The sequence below is a fragment of the Saccopteryx leptura genome, chromosome 6 (assembly GCF_036850995.1).
Source record: "Saccopteryx leptura isolate mSacLep1 chromosome 6, mSacLep1_pri_phased_curated, whole genome shotgun sequence".
Taxonomy (NCBI): Eukaryota; Metazoa; Chordata; class Mammalia; order Chiroptera; family Emballonuridae; genus Saccopteryx; species Saccopteryx leptura.
The window spans coordinates 62,777,394-62,799,938 of record NC_089508.1 but is presented as its reverse complement, the minus strand read 5'-3'; the positions used below and the strand labels follow the sequence as shown (position 1 = coordinate 62,799,938).

At 38.0% G+C, this 22,545-nt stretch overlaps 1 protein-coding gene across 5 annotated transcripts in view; it reads right to left on the bottom strand.

Annotated features, from left to right (window-relative positions):
- ZNF280D (zinc finger protein 280D) overlaps positions 1–22,545 on the bottom strand; it is a 140,718-nt gene that overhangs the window by 79,954 nt on the left and 38,219 nt on the right. For all 5 annotated transcript variants that reach the window (XM_066388248.1, XM_066388246.1, XM_066388244.1 and 2 more), the window contains 4 exons: positions 15,738–15,783; positions 9,990–10,136; positions 5,353–5,418; positions 5,113–5,252 (listed from right to left, as the gene is read on the bottom strand). In XM_066388248.1, coding sequence (XP_066244345.1) covers positions 5,113–5,252; positions 5,353–5,418; positions 9,990–10,125 — 342 coding nt within the window. In that variant the 5' untranslated portion in view covers positions 10,126–10,136; positions 15,738–15,783. The remainder of the gene's footprint in view (positions 1–5,112; positions 5,253–5,352; positions 5,419–9,989; positions 10,137–15,737; positions 15,784–22,545) is intronic.

Sequence of the window (22,545 nt, the reverse complement as noted above, 5' to 3'; positions counted from 1 at the left end):
AATTACAACAGTAAGGCATTAGACGGGGATTCAGGAGACCTGCACATTTATTTAACTACGTAACCTGGGGCTAGTCACTTCTGATCTTCAAGTTATTCACTTTTCAAACTTAAATGTACTTACATTTTAAATATGCTTGCACTACCACAGTACATGTATGTTTCAAATGTACATGCACTTCACGGTACATATGTGAATTAAATCAAATAGTTGTCTCAACAACACTAATAAAGAACAAGTATTATACCCCAATTCCATAAATTTATAGACTGGGTGTAGTTATGAAAGGGTCTCAACTTAGTCCCAACTTATTATTGGTGGAACTGTATAATTTATTAAAAACAATAGCTTCTAAAATTCAGAGTAAATTCCCTTAAATTGAATGCTCAATTCATTCCAGAATATATCTGTTATTCGTTGACTGTACACTCTCCCATCACCTGGAGAGTTTAAAATGTATCGTTTCAGGACCTACCAAGACCAATAGGCAAAATGTCTCCTTTAAAACACCCCCAAGATTGATGGCCCTGGCTGGTGGCTTAGTAGCTAGAGCGTTAGCCTAGTGTACGGAAGTCCCAGGTTCAATTCCCAGTCAGGGCACACAGGAGAAGCAACTATCCCCTTTTCTGCTCCCCCCCCCTCCCCGCCCCTTCTTTCTCTCTTCCTGTCCTGCAGCAAACGACCCAATTAGTTCAAGCATAGTTCTGGGCACTGAGGCACATCAGCCTCAGACACTAAAAATAGCTCAGTTAGAGCATCAGCCCCTAACGGGGTAGCCAGATACAGCCCAGTTGGGGAACATGCAGGAGTCTGTCTCACTATCTCTGCTTCCCTCACTTAAAACAAACAAACAAAAACTCTCAAGATTAAGAAACACCAGTTGAGGTGCATTGCTTAAAAACTATACCCATAAAAATAAAAACACTGCAATTCAGAAAGCTCTAGTTTCTAAATTTTATAACACCAAAGATACCACCTCTCACTTAATTTTTTTTCTGTGTCCAATGCTAGAAAGATTTTTTTCTCTATCAACCTGAGTTAAATAATAAAGTTTCTTTTTCTGGATTTCTGTCCTCCAAATGCCAAACAACTTAAAATAAGAATTAGAAACCACTGACATAACTTGACTCCAATTAATAGCTAAGAATCTTTATACTTTGGGCAACTTTCTATCTTCTGTAACATTAGATATAGCTTATGGAACCTTAAATCCAAGCCTGAGAGCCAGTGCTCTGGGTGAAATCTCTCATTTTAGAAATGAAGAAAATGAGGGTCAGAGAAGTTTTCTTCCTTTTCATTTTTATGTAAATTAAAATTAAATTTAATAACTCTTCTATGAAAAATACCACCCCAAAATATAAATTTCTAGTGCTAACAGGTAGATTACCTTATAGTAATATGATATAATATACAGGAAAAAATAAGTTATTCATATTAAAATTATTTGGATTCAATTCTGGTTTTAAACCTTATTATTTGCCAGAAAATTAAGTGCTTGGTAGTTATTTCCTTTACTGTCAAAATAAAATAGAAAATTTACTATTTTTCTAATGCTAATGTCAAATAGCCTATTACAAACATGGAGGAAAAAAACAACACTGAGTAAATCTGATTCTACGCTACTAAAAAATAATCTTTACAGTTTGGATAATCTTTTGTTTTAGTATTCTTAACTCCTTGGTTTCAGGACATTTAAAAATTACCGAAGACCCAAGAATTTTTATTTAGGTGGAATACAGATAGCTATTGATATTTACCATGTTAAAAATTAGAAGAGACATTTTTTAAAGTTATTAATTTTAAATGAAAATAAACCCAATATAGATTAACATGGGTAATTTTTATGAAGAATGACTATCTTGCAAACACAAAAAATTAAAGAATTGTATTGCTTTACATTTCTACAAATCTCTTTAATACCAAATAGTCAAAAACTGCTATAGTTTCATATCTGCTTCTGCTTTTAATCTGTAAGGAAATTTGTTTTGGTTGAAAAATATCAAGAAAATCTGGCTTTATAAATACATATAGTAGAAAAGAGGAGTACTTTAATAGCAATTTAGGATAACTGTGAATATACTTCTTTGATACTACACCAAAATTCAACAGTTGGTATTTTCTTAAAGGTTTATTGGAATGTAGACTCTTACTCCTTATCACTAAATTTGTACTTTATTACATTAAAATATATTAGTTTGCCCTGGCCGGTTGGCTCAGTGGTAGAGCGTCGGCCTGGCATGCAGGAATCCCAGGTTCAATTCCCGGCCAGGGCACACAGGAGAAGCGCCCATCTGCTTCTCTACCCCTCCCCCTCTTCTTCCTCTCTGTCTCTCTTCCCTCCCCCCCCCAGCCAAGGCTCCACTGGAGCAAAGTTGGCCCAAGCACTGAAGATGGCTCTGTGGCCTCTGCCTCAGGCACTAGAATGGCTCTGGTTGCAACAGAGCGATGCCCCAGATGGGCAGAGCATCACCCCCTGGTGGGCATGCCGGGTGGATTCCGGTCGGGTGCATGCGGGAGTCTGTCTGACTGCCTCCCCATTTCCAACTTCAGAAAAATACTAAATAAATAAATAAATAAAAATATATTAGTTTATCTTATACTTTGAATGGATCTGTCTTTCATGGATGATTTTGTAACATCATGAATTGGTTATATGGAAAATACTAGTTTCTTTGAATTATGCACATGTTCCAAATCTTGACAGAGTTCATTACACAATATCAAAAAAATCATAATTATTAATACTACAACCCATGAGAAAAATCTTTTAAGTACTAGGAAGCTAGTCACAAAATCATGGTGACAGATACAAGTTTTCAAAATTAGAATTTTTGCTTGAAAGCTCAAATTTTACCATTTACAAGAAATACTATCAGTTGTTTTCCTTTAAGGGACAGGTGCCCTTTTCAATTTTGTGGAAATGTTTGCCAAATAACCAAGATTAAATGACTCACTGTGTGTGGTGGACAGACTCAAAAGAGGCCTCCATGACTCCACCCTCTGGTATTCATGTCCTGTGTGATTCCCTTCGAGTGTGGGCAAGATATGTATCCTGCTTCTAACCAAAATACAGCAAAGGTGACAGGATATACATGATCTTGTGTATATGATTACATTACATAAGATTTTAATGCCACCTTGTTAAGGATTCTCTTTCTCTTGCAGGCTTTGAGGAAGCAAAAAGCCATGTTGGGAAGACCCACCTGAAAAGGAGTCAGCCAGAAGTCAGTAAAATACTGAGACTCTCAGTATGACAACCCGTAAGAAATTGAATGCTGCCAATACCATGAGAACTTGGAAGCAGATACCCAGCCGAGCTTCAGATGAGACTGCAGCAACCTCAGAGCCCACACCTTGACTGTAGCCTTGTGAGATCTTGAAGCAGAGAATCCAGCTAAACCATGACCTGACTCCTAACCCATAAAACTGTGAGATAAGAAATGTGTGTGGTTTTAAACCACGTTTGTGGTAACATTGAAACTCAGAAACAAATAATACACCATGGTTTGTCAGTCATTCTTTCAAGTAAAATGGTCTTCTATTTTTGAAAAGTGGGTAGTTTAGTTCACAATTCAATGCACAAGTGTTTCTTCTAAAGATATACCATACTTCTGACACAGACGTGCTTTACACATACTACCAATTTTTAATATATTTTTAAAAGATACATATTCAGAAGTAGAGTTAACAAAATTAGTAACATTTTAATAGTTCCTCAAAGAAATTGAGTATGATTGTAATATTTTTTATTGTGAGTTCATGGTGGTAACTAATACAAAACTACTAGTACAGCTTGGTATCAGCAGTGTCTTGAGGCGCCAGCAGTTTACCCACCATTACTTTTGCACTATCAGTGCAAATGTCAACATGGTGAAAAGGTCAAGCTGTATCTTTATTGTTATGACAATAGTGCTGACTCTCAAACCCATAAAAGAATCTCAAGGGAAAGTCCTGGAGCCTGAAAACTGCATTTTGAAAACTGTCATACTAAGTCAATGCTCCCATTCCTCTTTAAGTATACATTTATATACAACATCTACGTATGTATGTATGTATGCAAGGATATATGAACTATGGGTTAGTCCGAAATGAAATTCCAAATCTATCATTGCCAGCTGTGTAACACTGAGTGAATTATTCAACCTCTGTGAACCTCAGGCTCCTCAAATATAAAATAGGGATAATAACAGTGCCTGCTTCACAGGGACATTTTAAGAATTAGATTAATTTATATATAGATAGCATTTAACACATAGCCTTACACATATTAACAGATCAATACATACTGAATATTACCATTAACTTACTTTTTGTTGAGTTTTTCAGACTATAAAGGTACATTTTCAGAGTAAAAAGCTATGATAGCCTCTCAATATTTTTGCAATCAAGGACTAACAACACTAGGCCCGGGCCGGTTGGCTCAGCCGTAGAGCGTCGGCCGGGTGTGTGGAAGTCCCAGGTTTGATTCCCAGTCAGGGCACACAGGAGAAGTGCCCCTCTCCTTCTCCACCCTCTCTATTCCTCTCTATTCTCTCTCCTCCCCTCCCACAGCCAAGGCTCCACTGAAGCAAAGTTGGCCCGGGAGCTGAGGATGGCTCCATGGCCTCCACCTAAGGTGCTAGAATGGCTCCAGTTGCGACAGAGCAATGCCCCAGATGGGCAGATGCCCTGGTGGGCATACCGGGTAGATCCCGATCAGGCGCATGCAGGAGTCTGTCTGACTGCCTCCCAGCTTCTAACTTCAGAAAAAAACAACAACAAAAAAAAACAGCTAACAACACTTGGCCCAGTTTATAATCTTAAACAGTTTGCCATTAGCCATTATGCAATATTCATTACTGATTCTACTTTTATTCATGTTTTGATAGCATACTTTTTAATACTGTACCTGTTCAACTTAAGCATATTACCTGATTTAGGAACAGGTTGGGTAATTAGTTCTTACAATTATTATTTTGGATAGTGGTTGAGCTATCATAAAGATGGTGACATTTTCTGATGCTGATTAAGCTTCTATTGAATGACTACACATGACAGTCCAGAATTTTACCTGGGTATTATTTACATTGATAAATATATTGAATGTATGCCTGAACTTACAGAAACACTTACAGGTTTAGACAAAGGCTGAACAACAACAGAACTATCTGAAGATCTAGATTCAGGATGAAAATTTACTGGCGAGGCAGCCACTGGATTTGATGTTGGATTCATGTAGTGCTGACTTGTAGGCTTGAATGCAGCAGTAATACCTGTATTCCAAAATCACACAATATATTGAATATAATTCTATATAATCAATGATAAAATACTTCATGTTAAAATTAAAATACTGAAATAATAATACTGTACCTCGACTGAGTGCGCCATTCTTTATTCCCCTTGAATATGAGCTGGGGTTTACTCTATTCAAAATATCTAGAAAAATTATATTTATTTTAAAATTCATTTGTTTGCATGAAACATATATTCAAGGTAATAGAAAACATGAATTGAAAATAGATTCCTGGAAGGAATATATAAGTTATCACTGATGTAAAAATACATTTAATTTTAAACACACACATATATTTTTCTAGTAAAGAAACAGGATTACTAGCTTTAATTATTTCATAGAACTAAAACAACCTTTCACTGTAACTCAAAACCCAAATGCCAGAAGTAAAAGACTGATAAATCTGGCAACATATAAGTCAAACCTTCTCCATGGCAAAGAAGTAGTCTACCTAATTAGTAAAACTTTTCCAAAAATGCACACATATAAAACCTATAATTGAAGTCTTTCTTTAGTGATAGTAGGGCTGTATATAGACTCAGGTTCCTATCACTCAAAAGTAAACCCTTTTCCAATCTCCATATCTCACTCACATCCCTAAATGCCTTGAAGTATTCTGATGAGAGATCTCACTGGATTAACTGCACCATTACTCATGAGTTCTGAAAAACAAATTATCAGACTACAGACTACAATGAACCTGCAATTTACCAGAGTGTTTTATAACTTAAGTAGTTTTGAATCTACCATTATACCAGAACCCAAAGTGAGCCTAATATCACTTTGAGGATTAGTATAAAGTTCCTAATTCTTGCATGCATGTGAACTCTGGAACTACTAGGGTACTCAATTACCAAACTAAAATTTGGAAGAACGAGACTTGCCTAAAATTGTTGGTCAGAAAAATGTAAAAGCACAAACACACCAAATATCATTAAAATTTCCTTTTCTCCCCTCATAATAAAAAGGAACTGAATCCCGCAAAATCTATAAAGTAAAGGGCTACACAAAAGTGGGGTTATTTTCTGACAACAGCAATGCAGTGTTCTATATCTAAGCACTAGAGATGTCTTATAAAAAAAAATTATTCCAACAACTTAACACCATTTTCATTCAGAAATTCACAATTAAGCATTTACTAAACCATCAAAAAACTATTACAGTCCTGGCCAGTTGGTTCAGCAGTAGAGCATCGTCCTGTCATGTCGAAGTCCCTGGTTTGATTCCCAGTCAGGGCACACAAGAGAAGTGACCATCTGCTTCTCCACCCCCCCCTATCTATCTCTCTTTTTTTCTCTCTCTCTCTTCCCCTCCCACAGCTATGACTCAAATGATTCAAGCAAGTTGGTCCCAGGTGCTGAGGATGGCTCCATGGCTTCACCTTAGTTGCTGAAATAGCTCGATTGCCAAGCAATGGAACTGTGGCCTCAGACGGGCAGAGCACCGTCCTGTAGGGGCTTGCCAGGTGGATCCTGGTCGGGGCACATGTGGGAGTCTCTCTCTCTGCCTCGCTGCCTGCCCCACTCTTACTTAATAAAAAACCAACCATCAAAAACAAAAAAAGAGCTATTACTTAACCCTTTAAGTAGTACGAACATTCATGTACATCCTCAAGCCTCCTGACCATCCAGAGTATGACTGTACACGTATATCTTTAAACTTTGAGCTGGAGGTACACCAGAATTGCATGAAATAAAAAAATTTTTATTTTAAAAATGCGTAAGACGCCTGACCAGGCGGTGGAGCAGTGGATAGAGCGTCGGACTGGGATGCGAAGGACCCAGGTTCGAGACCCCAAGGTCGCCAGCTCGAGCGCGGGCTCATCTGGCTTGAGCAAGAAGCTCACCAGCTTGGACACAACGTCACTGGCTCCAGCAAGGGATTACTTGGTCTGCTGAAGGCCCACAGTCAAGGCACATATGAGAAAGCAATCAATGAACAACTAAGGTGTCGCAACAAAAAACTGATGATTGATGCCTCTCATCTCTCTCCATTCCTATCTGTCTGTCCCTGTCTATCCCCTCTCTCTGACTCTCTCCCAGTTGCTGTAAAAAAAAAATGTGTAAGACAACATTAAAAAAAGGCAAATGTATGTTCTTCTTGTTTCCATAAATTGGTTATCAAACAAAAATGATTTTAAGTTAATAAAACTGTAACTAGAACTAATATCTTTTGGAATAAAACTCACTCCCGAGGGTCAGCAAGCATGAAAGAAACTCACTACTCAAAGGGTTAAGTACTTTTTGATGGCTGTATTCTACAAAACCAAGGTTTTTACCCTCCTTTCTCACAGTTCTATATAAGCATTCATATTCCTGTTACCATATTCTATGGCATACACATAACCAACAATACAATCTTTTAAATTCTGATATTAACAGTTCAGAAAAGCCCACACCAGGTGGTGGCACTGTGAACAGAGCATTGACCCGGGATGCTAAGGACCAGATTGAAACCCTGAGGTCACTGGCCTGAGTGTGGGTTCATCTTGCTTGAGCACAGACTCATCTGGATTGAGCACAGTCTCACCAACTTGAGCACAGGGTTGCCAGCGGAGCGGGGATCATAGACACGACCCCATGGTCACTGGCTTGAGCCCAAAGCTGCTTGCTTGAGCAAGGGGTCCCTGGCTTGGCTGGAGCCACCCCCCACCTCTATCAAGGCATGTATGAGAAAGCAATCAATGAAAACCTAAAGTGCCACAATTATAAGTTGATGTTTCTCATCTCTCTCCCTTCCTGTCGGTCAGTCTGTTTCTGTCTCACTTAAAAATAAAAATTCAGAAAAATTCTACTGGGGTCAATTTCTTTTTGACATAATTATTTTAAAACTAATATGTACTGGCCCTGGCTGGTTAGCTCAGTGGTAGAGCGTCAGCCTGGCGTGCAGGAGTCCTGGGTTCGATTCCCAGCCAGGGCACATAGGAGAAGTGCCCATCTGCTTCTCCACCCCTCCCCCTCTCCTTCCTCTCTGTCTCTCTCTTCCCCTCCCACAGCCAAGGCTCCACTGGAGCAAAGTTGGTCCGGGCGCTGAGGATGGCTCTGTGGCCTCTGCCTCAGGCGCTAGAATGGCTCTGGTTCAACAGAGCGAAGCCCCAGATGGGCAGAGCATCGCCCCCTGGTGGGCGTGCTGGGTGGATCCTGGTCAGGCGCTTGCGGGAGTCTGTCTGCCTGCCTCCCCGTTTCCAACTTCAGAAAAATACAAAAAAAAAACAAAAAACTAATATGTACTGTTCTAGTTGAACATTGTTAAATCATCTACAATCAGTATAAATTCAACTTGAATCTTAACTGTCATGTTTTCAATAAGAGAATTTCAATAACAAATTTGTAATATGGTGATACTGCAGCATAAAATTACAAACAATAGTAATATAGACTAGAAACAATAATTAAAGAGAACATATCATTATGTTCCACTATCATTAAAAAGCATTATTCAATTTATAATCAAAATGGCACTCCACTTAAATCCTCCATGAGAGATTATCAATCTGCCAGAGGAAACAGTATTGAGAATTCAATTGGTTAAGTTACTCTCCCTCTGATAAAACTGAATAAAAGTGCTGTTACAAGCTTAGGGGCAATAGAAGAATAAAACAAGTTTTTCCAAAAATTTAAAAGGAATCTCTTCATCACTTTTAAACACTGTCTTGCTAAGAAAACCTAAATCTTGTAAATTATTTATCTGCACTTTTATATATTTGTTTGAGCAAACATTTTAATGGGCATCATTGCTCTTTGCTTTAACATTGTAATAATGCCAATTCCAATTATTCTAACAGAAATCTAGTATCTACAAAGATATCAAAGTCTTCTGCTAAAAAGCCATAAAGATTTCAGTTTTAACTGCTAAGCCATCCAAGTATAGGTGTGTATTAGCTGTAGACAATGCCCTGAGACTTCATGAATACAAATGCAAGTTGGTAGAAAATGTGTGGGGTCAGAAGCATGGGTTGGCATACAGGCCAGAGACTGTGCAATCATTCATTGCCTTTACATTTTGTAGCTATGAACAGATGACACTGCAATGAGGCAGTTGTCTGAATTTGAGAACCCCTATCTGAGAGTAACACAAACTTATTTAGTACATGCTAATGTTATAAATAAAGTATTCTAAACCATTCTAAATCATTTTTTTCTCTACCTCTGAGTTTAAGTGACCAAAAAAAAAAAAGACGAATGAATATATGAATGGGATATTTGGCTCCATTAAAAATCATGATTTCTGCCTGACCTGGGGTGGCGCAGTGGATAGAGCGTCAACCTGGAAATGCTGAGATCGCTGGTTCGAAGCCCTGGGCTTGCCTGGTCAAGGCACATATGGGAGTTGATGCTTCCAGCTCCTCCCCCCCTTCTCTCTCTCTGTCTCTTCTCTCTCTCTGTCTCTCTGTCTCTCCCTCTCCTCTCTAAAATGAATAAATTAAAATAAAAAAAAAAATCATGATTTCTAATAACAAAAGACCTCCAATGTCAACAGCTAATCTTAGTTCATTTCTTTTTCTCAGATCTGTTTTTCACCTCTTACCTCCTTCCTCAAGTACCTAATCACATCTTCACCCTGTTTCTAAAATTCTTACCTATATCCCACCCAATCTTTCATCCCCAACTCTTTAGAGAGAAACAAGGACATAAGTACCTGTAACACAGTTCATAATTTTTTCCATTAGAAACAGTATCTTATAAAACTTGGCTTCACAAAAGTAAATACTTACTTGAAATTGCTGGTTTTGAACTTGCTATCTCTCCAACAAAGATTGGCTCATCATCATCATCATCCTCAACCTCTTTTATTTTCTTCTGCCAGGGTTCCAACTCTTCTTCTTCACATTCCATAAAGAGTTCTGCCATTTTTGATTTATCTAATTTCCAAAAGAAAAGTAAACCTTATTTTCAAAAAGAAAAATACATATTTGTAATATATAACATATTTAAGATCTAATTTAATCATCTTAATGGCAATTTCTGAATTGATATTTGTAATTAGTAAATGGTAGTAACAATGAAAAGCTCAGAACTCACTCTCTTAGAAGGTAGGTAACTAGATAGATAGGTAGGTATAGAGATAGACAGAAAATGGCTGACAGTAGTTATTTACAGAGGATAGAAAATTTGAGTACAAAGTAAGTTTCAATCATATACCTAGAATATGATTATATCTACTAAAATTATTTCACTTAGACCCTGGCCAGTTGGCTCGGTGGTAGAGTGTAGGCCCAGCGTGTGGAAGTCTAGGGTTCAATTCCTGTTCAGGGTACACAAGAAAAGCGACCATCAGTTTCTCTACCCCTTCCCTTCCCCGTTCTCTCTTTCTCTCTCGCTCTCTCTCCCCCTCCCACACCCATGGCTCATCTGAGCAAGTTGGCCCCAAGAACTGAGGATGGCATCATGGCCTCACCTCAGGTACTGAAATAGCTCGGCTGCCAAGCAATGGAACAACAGCCCCAGATGGGGTGCCCATAGGGGGCCTGCTGGGTAGATCCCAGTGGAAACAGAAGCAGGAGTCTGTCTCTCTATCTCTCTGCCTCTCACTTAATAAAAAGGAAAAAAAAATTTCACTTAACCATTATCTGGTGAAAAAGGTACAGTATTAACAAAAAGGAGATAAACTAAGAATAAGAGACAATACTAGGGCTGCCCTCTGGCAACACACATTTCCCACCCACCTCTTTTCTTCACCCCTCCGGCACATTCCCTTTATCTCTCTTTTCTCCTAAACTCCAAGGGCTCTTCTGTTGTGTCTATAACTTGTTTCCTGAACCCATTTCTTCTCCAGCTCACTTTTTCTACCTCTATGACTTTCTAAGTAAACTTTTGGTTATTGTTAGGAGCAGGAGGAGAGGTTGCGGATATACCAGAAAAACTGAACCAAATTCAGAAATGACCGGCACAGAACAAAGCAGGAATCAGGTGTTGGGTGAAAATAAGGGAACAAAATGAGGCTTAATCATTCAGAGCAAATTTCTCACCTGAAGATACAGACCAAAGAAACATCCTATATGTTCTAACCAAACAGAGAACTCCCAGGAAGCATTTTAGTGCTTACTCTTAAATATGGATGGTCTTTCACTCCAAAATCAATACAACAGATTTTTATAAAACTAAGCAAATAAAACATGAATATTATTAATTACTAGATAAAACAAAAGCAAGGAGAAAAAATACAGTAAATATGTCTCTCCACTATGCTATTCTATGTATATTATCATATTAATAGCATATTACTGTGCACATCAGTGAACACTATTATGGTAATCATAATCAAAACAATAAATATTGCTTTAATCAAATGCTGAGGTATTACATAACATGAAAGGAAGGGTAGCTATAAGAAAGCAAAAATCAGCCCCCGCTGGGTGGCTCTGCAAATAAAGCATCCAGCCAGCACACCAGAGGTCACAGGTCAGACCCCCCCCCCACCCGCCACCATCAGGGCATGTGTGAGAAGCAATCAATGAGTGCACAACTAAATGAAACAACTAAGTGAAGCAACGAGTTAATGTTTTCTCCCCCCCCCCCCCCCACCAAACCAATGGAAAAAAAAGTTTTAAAAGCAAAAATGGCCTGACCTGTGGTGGTACAGTGGATAAAGCATCGACTTGGAATGCTGAGGTCACCAGTTCAAAACCCTGTGCAGCCTGATTAAGGCACACGCGAGAAACAACTGCTAAAAGTTGATGCTTCCCTTTCTTCCCACCCCAAATCAATAAATAATACCTTTTTGAAAAAAAAAAGCAATAATCATCATAAGAACATTCTTTTAAAAAATGGTTAAAAATATTACACAACAGACAGAACACATATATATGCTCATCTGCATTAAAGCCACTCTTCAAGAAATTATGGTTAAGCCATTGCAAGCCTTTTCAAACTGTTTGACTTTTTAAACTATATAAATATCATATATTACTTTAAGCTAAGATAGAAGCATAAAGAGAAGGAGGGGGAAGGAAAAGAAAATACTTTAGTTTAGGCCCTAAACTAAAGTTAACAGCAGAGGAGATAGATATAAGTGGTACTTAACTAGATGTATGAAATGAGTTGATAGAAGACTACCAAAGAAAAAGAATACTTCCAGGGTTCAGCCTTAGATAATAGTATTTTTAAGTTACTATTTAAATATAATCATTTCTGAAGGTAATTTTTTATTTTATTAAAGTAATGCCACTATTTTTAACTCAAAGTTAAGACAATGTTCTACTACGGTCTTAAAAGATACTAAGTGAGCCTGCACGATGGTGGCACAGTAGATAGAGCATTGACCTGGGATGCTGAGGTCCCTAGTTCAAAACCCTGATGTTGCTGGCCTGAGCACAGTTTCACCAGCCTGAACCCGGAGCCACTGGCTTGAGCACAGGATCATCAACATGATCCCAAGGTAGCTGACTTGAAGCCCAAATTGCTGGCTTGAGCCCTGCAGGTATCACTGGCGTGGCTGGACCTCTCAGTCAAGGCACGCATAAGAAACAATCAGTGAACAACTAAAGTGCAGCAACAATAAGTTGATGCTTCTCATCTCTCCCTTTCTCTCCCTCTTTAAAAAAAAAAAACAAAAGAACACTAAGTAAAACAATACCTTGAGGATACAATAAAAAGGAAATAAATACCTTATCAAATGAGGTGCTAAAATTTTATAATTATTTCTTCATCCCCAAAATTTTTTTTTAAAAAACACAAAACTTTTCTCTCTGGAAAAGAGAATAGGCAGTGGTTGTCAGGGGCTAAGAATGGTAGGGGGGTTAGCTATAAAGTGAAAAGAGAACATTTGGGGGGGGCTGTTTTATACCTGTTTGGTGGTGCTGGTTACATGGCTGTATGCATGTCAAAACTTGAAGAAGCCCTGGCCGGTTGGCTCAGTGGTAGAGTGTCGGCCTGGTGTGCAGAAGTCCCGGGTTTGATTCCCGGCCAGGGCACACAGGAGAAGCGCCCATCTGCTTCTCCACCCCTCCCCCTCTCCTTTCTCTCTCTCTCTCTCTCTTCCCCTCCCGCAGACAAGGCTCCATTGGAGCAAAGTTGGCCCAGGCACTGAGGATGGCTCTGTGGCCTCTGCCTCAGGTGCTAGAATGGCTCTGGTTGCAACAGAGCGACACCCCAGATGGGCAGAGCATTGCCCCCTGGTGGGCATGCCAGGTGGATCCCGGTCAGGCGCATGCGGGAATCTGTCTGCCTCCCCAATTCCAACTTCAGAAAAATACAACAAACAAACAAACAAACAAAAAACCTTGAAGAAATGTATAATAAAAAAAGGGTAAATGGCACTGTATGAGAATTATACCTTAATTTTTAAAACAACTAGTCTCTCTTCCTTGTCCAGAAAAAAAAAATTCCCTGCTTTAAAATGGTCACAAATCATTTCTTGACTTACCATTATTTAAATGGTTAGTAGTCCACCTATGAAAAAAGGCCTTCTCATTTTCACAAATGTCACAAACATAATGAACTGACCCCCTTTTTCCTAAACTATATTAATACGGTTATTATATATATTAACTTTATTATATAAAGTTCTTCAAGTCAAATGATTAAAAATATTATTATACGTCCAAGGCCAAAAACTGAGCTCCTTGAGAATATATTTCCTGCTCCACTACACTTAGGCATTGTATATATTAAGTAGTATATAATAATCTATGGACTAGGAAACTAGACAAAGTAAGGCAATGCCTAATTTTTTAAAAAATTAGAAAAACTTTGTATACTGATAAAAATTTCATTTATTTCCAGTTGGTATTCATTATGGGCTGAATTGTATTCCTCCAAAATTCACGTTTTGGAAGTTCTCAATGCCAGTATCTCACAATGTGAATATCTCTGAAGACAGGGTCTTTATAGAGGTAATTAGTTAAAATGAGATTACTAAAGTGAGAGCTAATCCAGCATGACTGGTGTCCTTAAAAATAGAAATCAGGACACATATACATGTAGAGAGGTAAGACCATATGAAAACATAGGAAGCACATGGCCATCTATAAGCCAAGAAGAGAGGCCTGGAACAGATCTTCCTTCATGACCTCAAAAGAACCAACCCTACCAGCACCTCGATCTTCTAGCCTCCAGAATTGTGAGAAAATAAATTTCTATTTTTTAAGCTATCCAGTCTATGGTACTTTGTTATGGCAGCCCTACCAAACTAATACAGAAGACAGTGGATGATGGACTTCCTCCATTTTAATAGGACATGCCATTGTCAAATACTACAGTAGTTCCCATAGGTATTAACATTTCAAGACCTCCAGTGTATGCCTGAAACCAAGGACAGTACCAAACTCAATACATAGAGTGAGGCAAAAGTAGGTTTACAGTTGTTCATATGGAAATAGTATAATTAGTAAATAATAATACAAGAATAAACTTTGTGTTTCACATACTCACAACTCTAAACCTACTTTTGCCCCACCCTGTATACTGTTTTTTTCCTACATATATTTATGATAAAGTTTAATTTATAAATTAAAGTAAGAGATTAACAACTAATAAAATAGAAGTGACAATATAGTATAATAAAAGTTATATAAATTTCATCTTTCATATTGTACTGTATTCACCCTTCTACTTGTAACATACTACAATGCCTACATGATAAAATGAAGTGAGGTGAGTGATGCAGGCATTGTGACAGCATTAGGCTACTATAAGGGTTACTTGAACACAAGCACTGCAAAACGTCAACAGTGGATTAATAACTGAGATAGCTACTTAAGTGACTAATGGACAAGTAGCATTATGCAGAATGGACCACTGGACAAAGGGATGATTCTCCCAGGGTGGGATAGAGCAAGACAATTCGATCATGCTACTCAAAAATGCATTCAATTTAAAACTTATGAATTGCTTATTTCTGGAATTTTCTATTTATATTTTCAGACTGTGGTTGACTACAGGTGATTGAAACCACACAAAGTGAAACCCCAAAGAAGGAGCAACTACTGTATATCCAGGCTATATTGTTAGAAAACAAAAAAATTTAAGACACATAATAATAGCTTTATGATTTTTTTGAAATAATTATTCTTTTGTCTAAGCATAGGAGAAACACATGTGATTCTGTATATCAAACTGATAACAGTTATCAGTGAGCTTAGGGAGAAAACACTTATCTACTTTACTCACTTTTTAAATTTCCATTATTTGTTTTTATGTAAGCATCTGTTACTTAAACAATTCTAAGATTTTATCTTTAAGGAAATGTGCCTACCTCTCATCCTCTCTCCTCAAACAAAGTTATCAATACATAAGTCACCTCACGTATAATAGTATCAGTGTGACAGCTATAATTACTTTTTGGCTGAAAAGTGTTGTTGCCCATCAAGTTGAAGAGCTGACTCTTTGTAAATTGTCATCTTAGTACTAAGACATGACATCAGTCAATTTTATGAGTCACTTCATGTAATGCCAAATATTGAAACACAAAAGTGGGAGGAAATTCAGAAATTCTTGGCTCTAATTTTGATACCCAAACTCACCATGTGACTCCAGACAATACAGCAAGTTATATCTCAGTTTTCCTTCCTATAAAATAAAATACATATGTAAGAGTGAATGTCATTAAATTGAATATATACATATTTAATCTCTTTTCTTTTAGAAAGCTCAATTTTTAAGTTTGCTATGCTTGACATATACATATAACTCACATAATTGGTTCATTCCTGAATGAACCCAAATCTAGTAAGTAAAATGATCATTCCAATAAGCACTTACTGCTTAAATAAGTCTGAATTATTAAATTATGTCTTAGTGCATTCTTTTGTAAAAATGAGGAATCACTTCATAATGTATTAAGTCTGAATTTTCAAATGTTAAGTGGTATTAATCCTTGATTGTCACTTATTCTTATTTCAGATATAAATAAAATTATTTCCATGAGAACACATAATTTCACATAAATTTTAGTTTATATATTTCTGGTTTTTATCAAAAAACTTATTTAAAAAAGAAAATTAGTTGGATATATTATATCATATATGAATTCATTCAAAAAATAAACTATTCTAGCCCTGGCCAGTTTGCTCAGTGGTAGAGCATCAGTGTGCATGTGGAAGTCTCAGGTTCGATTCCCCTCCAGGACACACAGGAGAAGCACTCATCTGCTTCTCTACCCTTTTCCCTCTCTTTCTGTCTTTCTCTTCCAGTCCCGCAGCCATTAGAGCAAAGTTGGCCCAGGCACCGAGGATGGCTCCATGGCCTCCACCTCAGGCACTAGAATGACTTTGGTTGCAACAGAGCAACGCCCGAGATAGACAGAGCATCACCTCCTAGCGGGCATGCCGGGTGGATCCCAGTCAGGCACATGCAGGAGTTTGTCTCTGTGCCTCTCTGCCTTCTTAGTTCAGAAAAATACAAAAAAAAAAAAATAAGTAAGCTATTTTTTGCCTTTCATATGCAAGGTAATGTGCTAAGTTTAGTGGGAAAAAACAAAGATCAGTAAGTCATATTCCTTGCTCTCAGAAATACACAGTCTAGTATGTCTATAATTCTTTGGGCTTGAAAAACTGTTAGAATAAACATCATTTAAAAACACACTTGAATTGCTTTATTTTTTTTTTTTTTGTATTTTTCTGAAGTTGGAAACGGGGAGGCAGTCAGACAAACTCCCACATATGCCCGACCGGGATCCACCCAGCATGCCCACCAGGGGGCGATGCTCCGCCTATCTGGGGTGTTGCTCTGCTGCAACCAGAGCCATTCTAGTGCCTGAGGCAGAGGCCATGGAGCCATCCTCAGCGCCCTGGCTAACTTTGCTCTGATGGAGCCTCGGCTGCAGGAGGGGAAGAGAGAGACAGAGAGGAAGGAGAGGGGGAGAGGTGGAGAAGCAGATGGGTGCTTCTCCTGTGTGCCCTGGCCGGGAATCAAGCCCGGGACTCCTGCACACCAGGCCAACGCTCTAACACTGAGCCAACCGGCCAGGGCGAATTGCTTTATTAAAAACAAGAATGTATTTCCTGGATTAATACACACACAAAATCATAACTTCAAGTTTTCCACTTTTTCATTTCCAAGTTATTTGGCATGAACTGAAATAGTCCACAGGGGAAAAACATTATTTTAACTTCAAAAGTAATTGCTATAAATGTTTGAGCTATACCATCACCAGAGACTCTAGCACCTATTATTGCTGCCTATTAATCTAACTTTTTTCTTTAATTCAACTTATTGGGGTGGCATTGGTTAACATAACTATACAGGTTTCAGGTGCCCAATTCTACAACGTATCTCTATACTATACACCACATTGTGTATTCACCATCACCCTCAAGTCAAGTCTTTTCCATCACCCCCAAGTCAAGTCTTGTCCTTCACCATTTATCCTCCCTACACCCTCTTTCATCCCACTCTAACCCTAGCAGTTACCACACTGTTATCTGCGTCATGAATAGAGAGAACATTTAAGATAACCTACTTCAAAAGCTTTAGGACTATAGCAGCTCCTTAGGGACCCTAAATTAATATACTTACAAACACACTAAAAACTTGGAAATCCTCAGATGCAATTAGAACCATAATTTCACCCTACAGCTGCATTGTAATAGAGTAGCCACTAGCCACATGTGATTATTTAAGTTTAAATTAATTAAAATTTAAAATTCAGTTTCACTAGCCACATTTCAAATGCTCAAAGCCACATATGGAGGATGACTACTGTACTAGACAGTGAGGTACAGAATATTTCTACTGGACAATGATGGTTTAAAGAATCACTGCATATTTCATCCTACTTACTAACAAGTTTCATGGATTCCTTTGATATCTAGCCACTGGAATATGCCAAAACCATCACTATTCAAACTTCTTGCCCTGGCCGAACAGTTCTCAATTGGCTGAAGCATCGTTTCAAAGCACAGAGGTTGCTGGTTCAATCCTTGGTCAGGGCACATACAAGAACAGCTTGATGTTCCTTTCTGACTCCCTGCCTCTCTCTCTAAAAAAACCTTTTTCTTAAGTTAAAAAAAAAGAGAACTTCTTAAAAGTCACCATTTCAGAATTTTGGTGGGAAGACATGAAATTCTACTAAGAATTAAATCAGCCGCCATTTGACCTGTGGTGGCGCAGCGGGATAAAGCGTCGACTGGAACAAACACTGAGGTTGCCGGTTCGAAACCTTGGGCTTGCCTGGTCAAGGCACATATGGGAGTTGATGCTTCCTGCTCCTCCCCCTTCTCTCTCTCTCTCTCTCCCCCCTCTCTCTAAAAATCAATAAATAAAATATTTTAAATCAGCTGCCATTTGAAGTGGATTATCCAGGAAATATATGCAGTGGGAATCTCAAAGTTCTAAAGGAGTTCTGGCTCCAAAATAGCCAGAAAAAGAGAACACTACTTCAGCTACTGACTTGGATAGAAATTTCATGCCTATGATTTATTTTTTAATTTATTTATTTACAGGAGGAGGGGAAAGGAGAGAGGGGCAGAGAAAAAGAGAGCAAGGAAGAGAGGGAGAAGGGGGGAGATAAGAGAGAGAGACAGAGAGACAAAGACAAACATCAATTTGTTGTTTCACTTATTTATGCATTCATTGGTTGATTCTTGTATGTACCCTTACTGGATGGAACCCACAACCTTGGCGTTTGGGGACAACACCCTAACCAACTGAGCTACCCACCAAGTCTTATGCTCATGTTTAATACACCCGTTTCTTTAAAGAAAAAAAATTCCGAATAATTGACTTTTTAATCAAAGACTTTTTAATTCATTCACTTTGAGACTGCTACCGTAAATAATTGATTCCTATTTTATATTTTTTCAGTTATGTATCTAAATATTTTAAATAATATTTCTATTAAAAAGTTTTTTAAGCCCTGGCCGGTTGGCTCAGCGGTAGAGCGTCCGCCTGGCGTGCGGGTGACCCGGGTTCGATTCCTGGCCAGGGCACATAGGAGAAGCGCCCATTTGCTTCTCCACCCCCACCCCCTCCTTCCTCTCTGTCTCTCTCTTCCCCTCCTGCAGCCAAGGCTCCATTGGAACAAAGATGGCCCGGGCGCTGGGGATGGCTCCTTGGCCTCTGCCCCAGGCGCTAGAGTGGCTCTGGTCACGGCAGAGCGACACCCCAGAGGGGCAGAACATCGCCCCCTGGTGGGCAGAGCATCGCCCCTGGTGGGCGTACCGGGTGGATCCCGGTCGGGTGCATGCGGGAGTCTGTCTGTCTCTCCCCATTTCCAGCTTCAGGAAAAAAAAAAAAAAAAAAAAATTTTTAAATAAAAATGTGAGTCTAAATTTTAATTGCTTGAAAAAATTACTTTTATCCATCAATAATCCAGATGCAATGTCACTGTGCTAAATAATAGAGGTAATACATTTGATCTAGTACATAGTGAACACTATAGCACAGGAGCACAGGTGTGCTATGTACTATATTCCTATTTGCTCTCTGATGAGAAAATATTAAACAATTCTACAAACTACTATCAAATCAGAACATGAAAAAGAACAGTAAGCTAGTAGCCAGAAGAACCAAGTCACAGATAAATCACTGCCACAAATTTTAGTCAAGTCATTTTACAAAGTGGGTCTAAGCCAGGGGTCTCAAACGCAACTCAGCATGTGGGCCACAGAGCAATATCACAGCCGTTCGGCGGGCCGCACTAGGTCTACAAAAGGCAACTGTTATGCAACACTTTTCTCACTGCAGTTGAAAACAAAAAAAAAAATCAGTACAACAAGCACAATCGTACATGCAGTTTACTCAGTGTCACAAAACGACCAGAAACTGTAGTTCGCATCACAACTGCTGTTAACTAAGCTAATATCTAGCTAGGATGCTAGAGAAATGAAAAATACAAGTAGGCCCCTAGGCTTACTTAATTTTATCCAAAATATTTTGAACTTTGTGGATTAGTCTGCGGGCCGCACAAAATTGTTCGGCGGGCCGCGAGTTTGAGACCCCTGGTCTAAGCTCTTAGTTCAAATGAATGACCCCTACAGTTCAATTCAGCTCTATACTTTATATTTCACTGTTAACTGCATAATTGATTTTTTTTACATTGTAAGCAACTGTATTATTTTTTAAAAATACCAAATAGATCTGTGAACAGTTTAACATGGTAATTACAAGATTTCAACCAACTTCCAATATTTCCATACATAGTGGCCTCTAATTGTGCTCCATAAACTGTATATTTTAAACATTTATTAACCATAAACAGGAAAACTTACTAAAGAATAAATACCAGATTCAAATTCTGACAACCACTTACTAGCTGTATGACCCTGCACAAGTTAGTTAATCTCTGTGTCTTGCATTACCATATATGTATATATATATATATATATATATATATATATTTTTTTTTTTTTTTTTTTTTTTTTTGGGGGAGAAAGAGAGAAGGAGAGGGACAGACAGGAAGGGAGAGATATGAGAAGCATCACCTCGTAGTTGTGGCATGGTAGTTGTTCACTGATTGCTTCTCATATGTGCCTTGATGGTGGGGAGGGCGCTACAGCCAAGCCAGTTACCCCTTGCTCAAACCAGAGACCTTGGGCTCAAGCCAGCGACCACAGGATCATGTCTAGGATCCCATGCTCAAGCTGGTGAGCCTGTGCATAAGATGGTGATCCTGGGATTTCAAACCTGGGACTTCAGCATCCCAGATTGATGCTCTATCCATTACTCCACCACGGGTCAGGCACTATATATACCTTATATCACAGTTATAATGAAGACTATATGACATACATAAAGCATAAGCTCAGTGCCTGGCACTGAGAGAAATCACTCAATAAATCTTAACTATTTTTTCCTCTGAGCTCAATTCCATTTTAAAGAACTCTTAGAACAGATTACAACTTTGTTATTATAATGGAATTTATAAGCTATCAGCTGAGCATTGAGAAATCATTTGGTTATATAAGGTCTTCCTTACAGTCATATTTGTCACAATGAAAGATTAGTTTCTGGAATGTGGCTATCAAATCTATCTTTGGCATATTTTCATGGTTTTAAAAAAGCATTTATAAACTAGTTAAAAAAACACATAACAAAAATATTTCAAGCCCTCATGTAGACATAATATACCCACAATTTATCAACATGGTTAAATTATATATACATGGTTAAAATACATTTTAATCTCATAAAATTAAGTACCTAATTCAATACTACCAACATATAAATGCATAAAAATAACATTTAAAGTGTTTATAGTATTTTCATTTTAAAAAAAGTGCTTTCATTCCACATACATTCTCATGTTTCAATTTCTAAAAAAAAATCCTTTTTAAAAATGAGTAGGTGGTAAGTAGAATACAGCCGCGAATGTGAAGAATCCAGTAAATGCTTAACTTTTCCATCTCTTCACAGACTGTAAAAGTTGGAATTATTCAATGAAATAATCCAAGAACCACATTATAATCTTTGTTTTTTTTTCTCATCATAAAAATAATGTTTTAATTGGAGGTTGCACTCCTAACCAACAAGCTGGCAACACCAAAACCAGGTATGATTAACTTAACATAAAAGGGAAAATACAAGACAAGAAAGTAATATATTTATATTAATTTCAAATAGTAAAATCTTATATTCAAAATAAGTGTAGCATATAAAAATAAAATTCAACCTATTTAAATTTAGCCTAAAATTAACATGCTAGCCAAAAGAAACTTTTAACAATTTTGCTTATATTCTTAGAAGTTTTTTTAGTGGAATGATCTGGATGACACAGGGTCATTTAAACACTGTCCAGAAAAGTTTGATGTGTTTCTTTTTTCCTCTCTCATATTTCCCAAGAAACCAGGCATTCATATAATTTCACTAACATTGAAGCTTTATGGTGTTTCATTTCATAAACAGTTTCTTTTTCTATAATTTACTGATTTGAAAGCGAGAGAGACAGAGGAAGAGAGAGAGGGGGGATAGGGAAGGGAACATTAAATTGTTGTTCCACTTATGTATGCATTCATTGGTTGATTCTTATATATACTCTGTCTTGGAATTGAACCTGCAACCATGGCGCACCTAGAGAGTGCTCTAACCCAGCTAGGGCCTAAACAATTCTTTAGTCTTTGTCATTAGGGTGGCATATTGAAATAAAGGTCTATAATTTTAGAAATCAAAGCCCAAATAAATAAAGCTATAAGGATTCAAAGTGGGTTCTTAACTGTAAATAACAATATATTTCCAACCCTAGTTTTGTGATCTCGAGAATTTCCAAATATCGCCTGACCAGGTGGTGGTGCAGTGGATAGAGCGTTGGACTGGGATGAGGAGGACCCAGGTTCGAGACCCCGAGGTCACCAGCTTGAGCGCAGGCTCATCTGGTTAGAGCAAAGCTCACCAGCT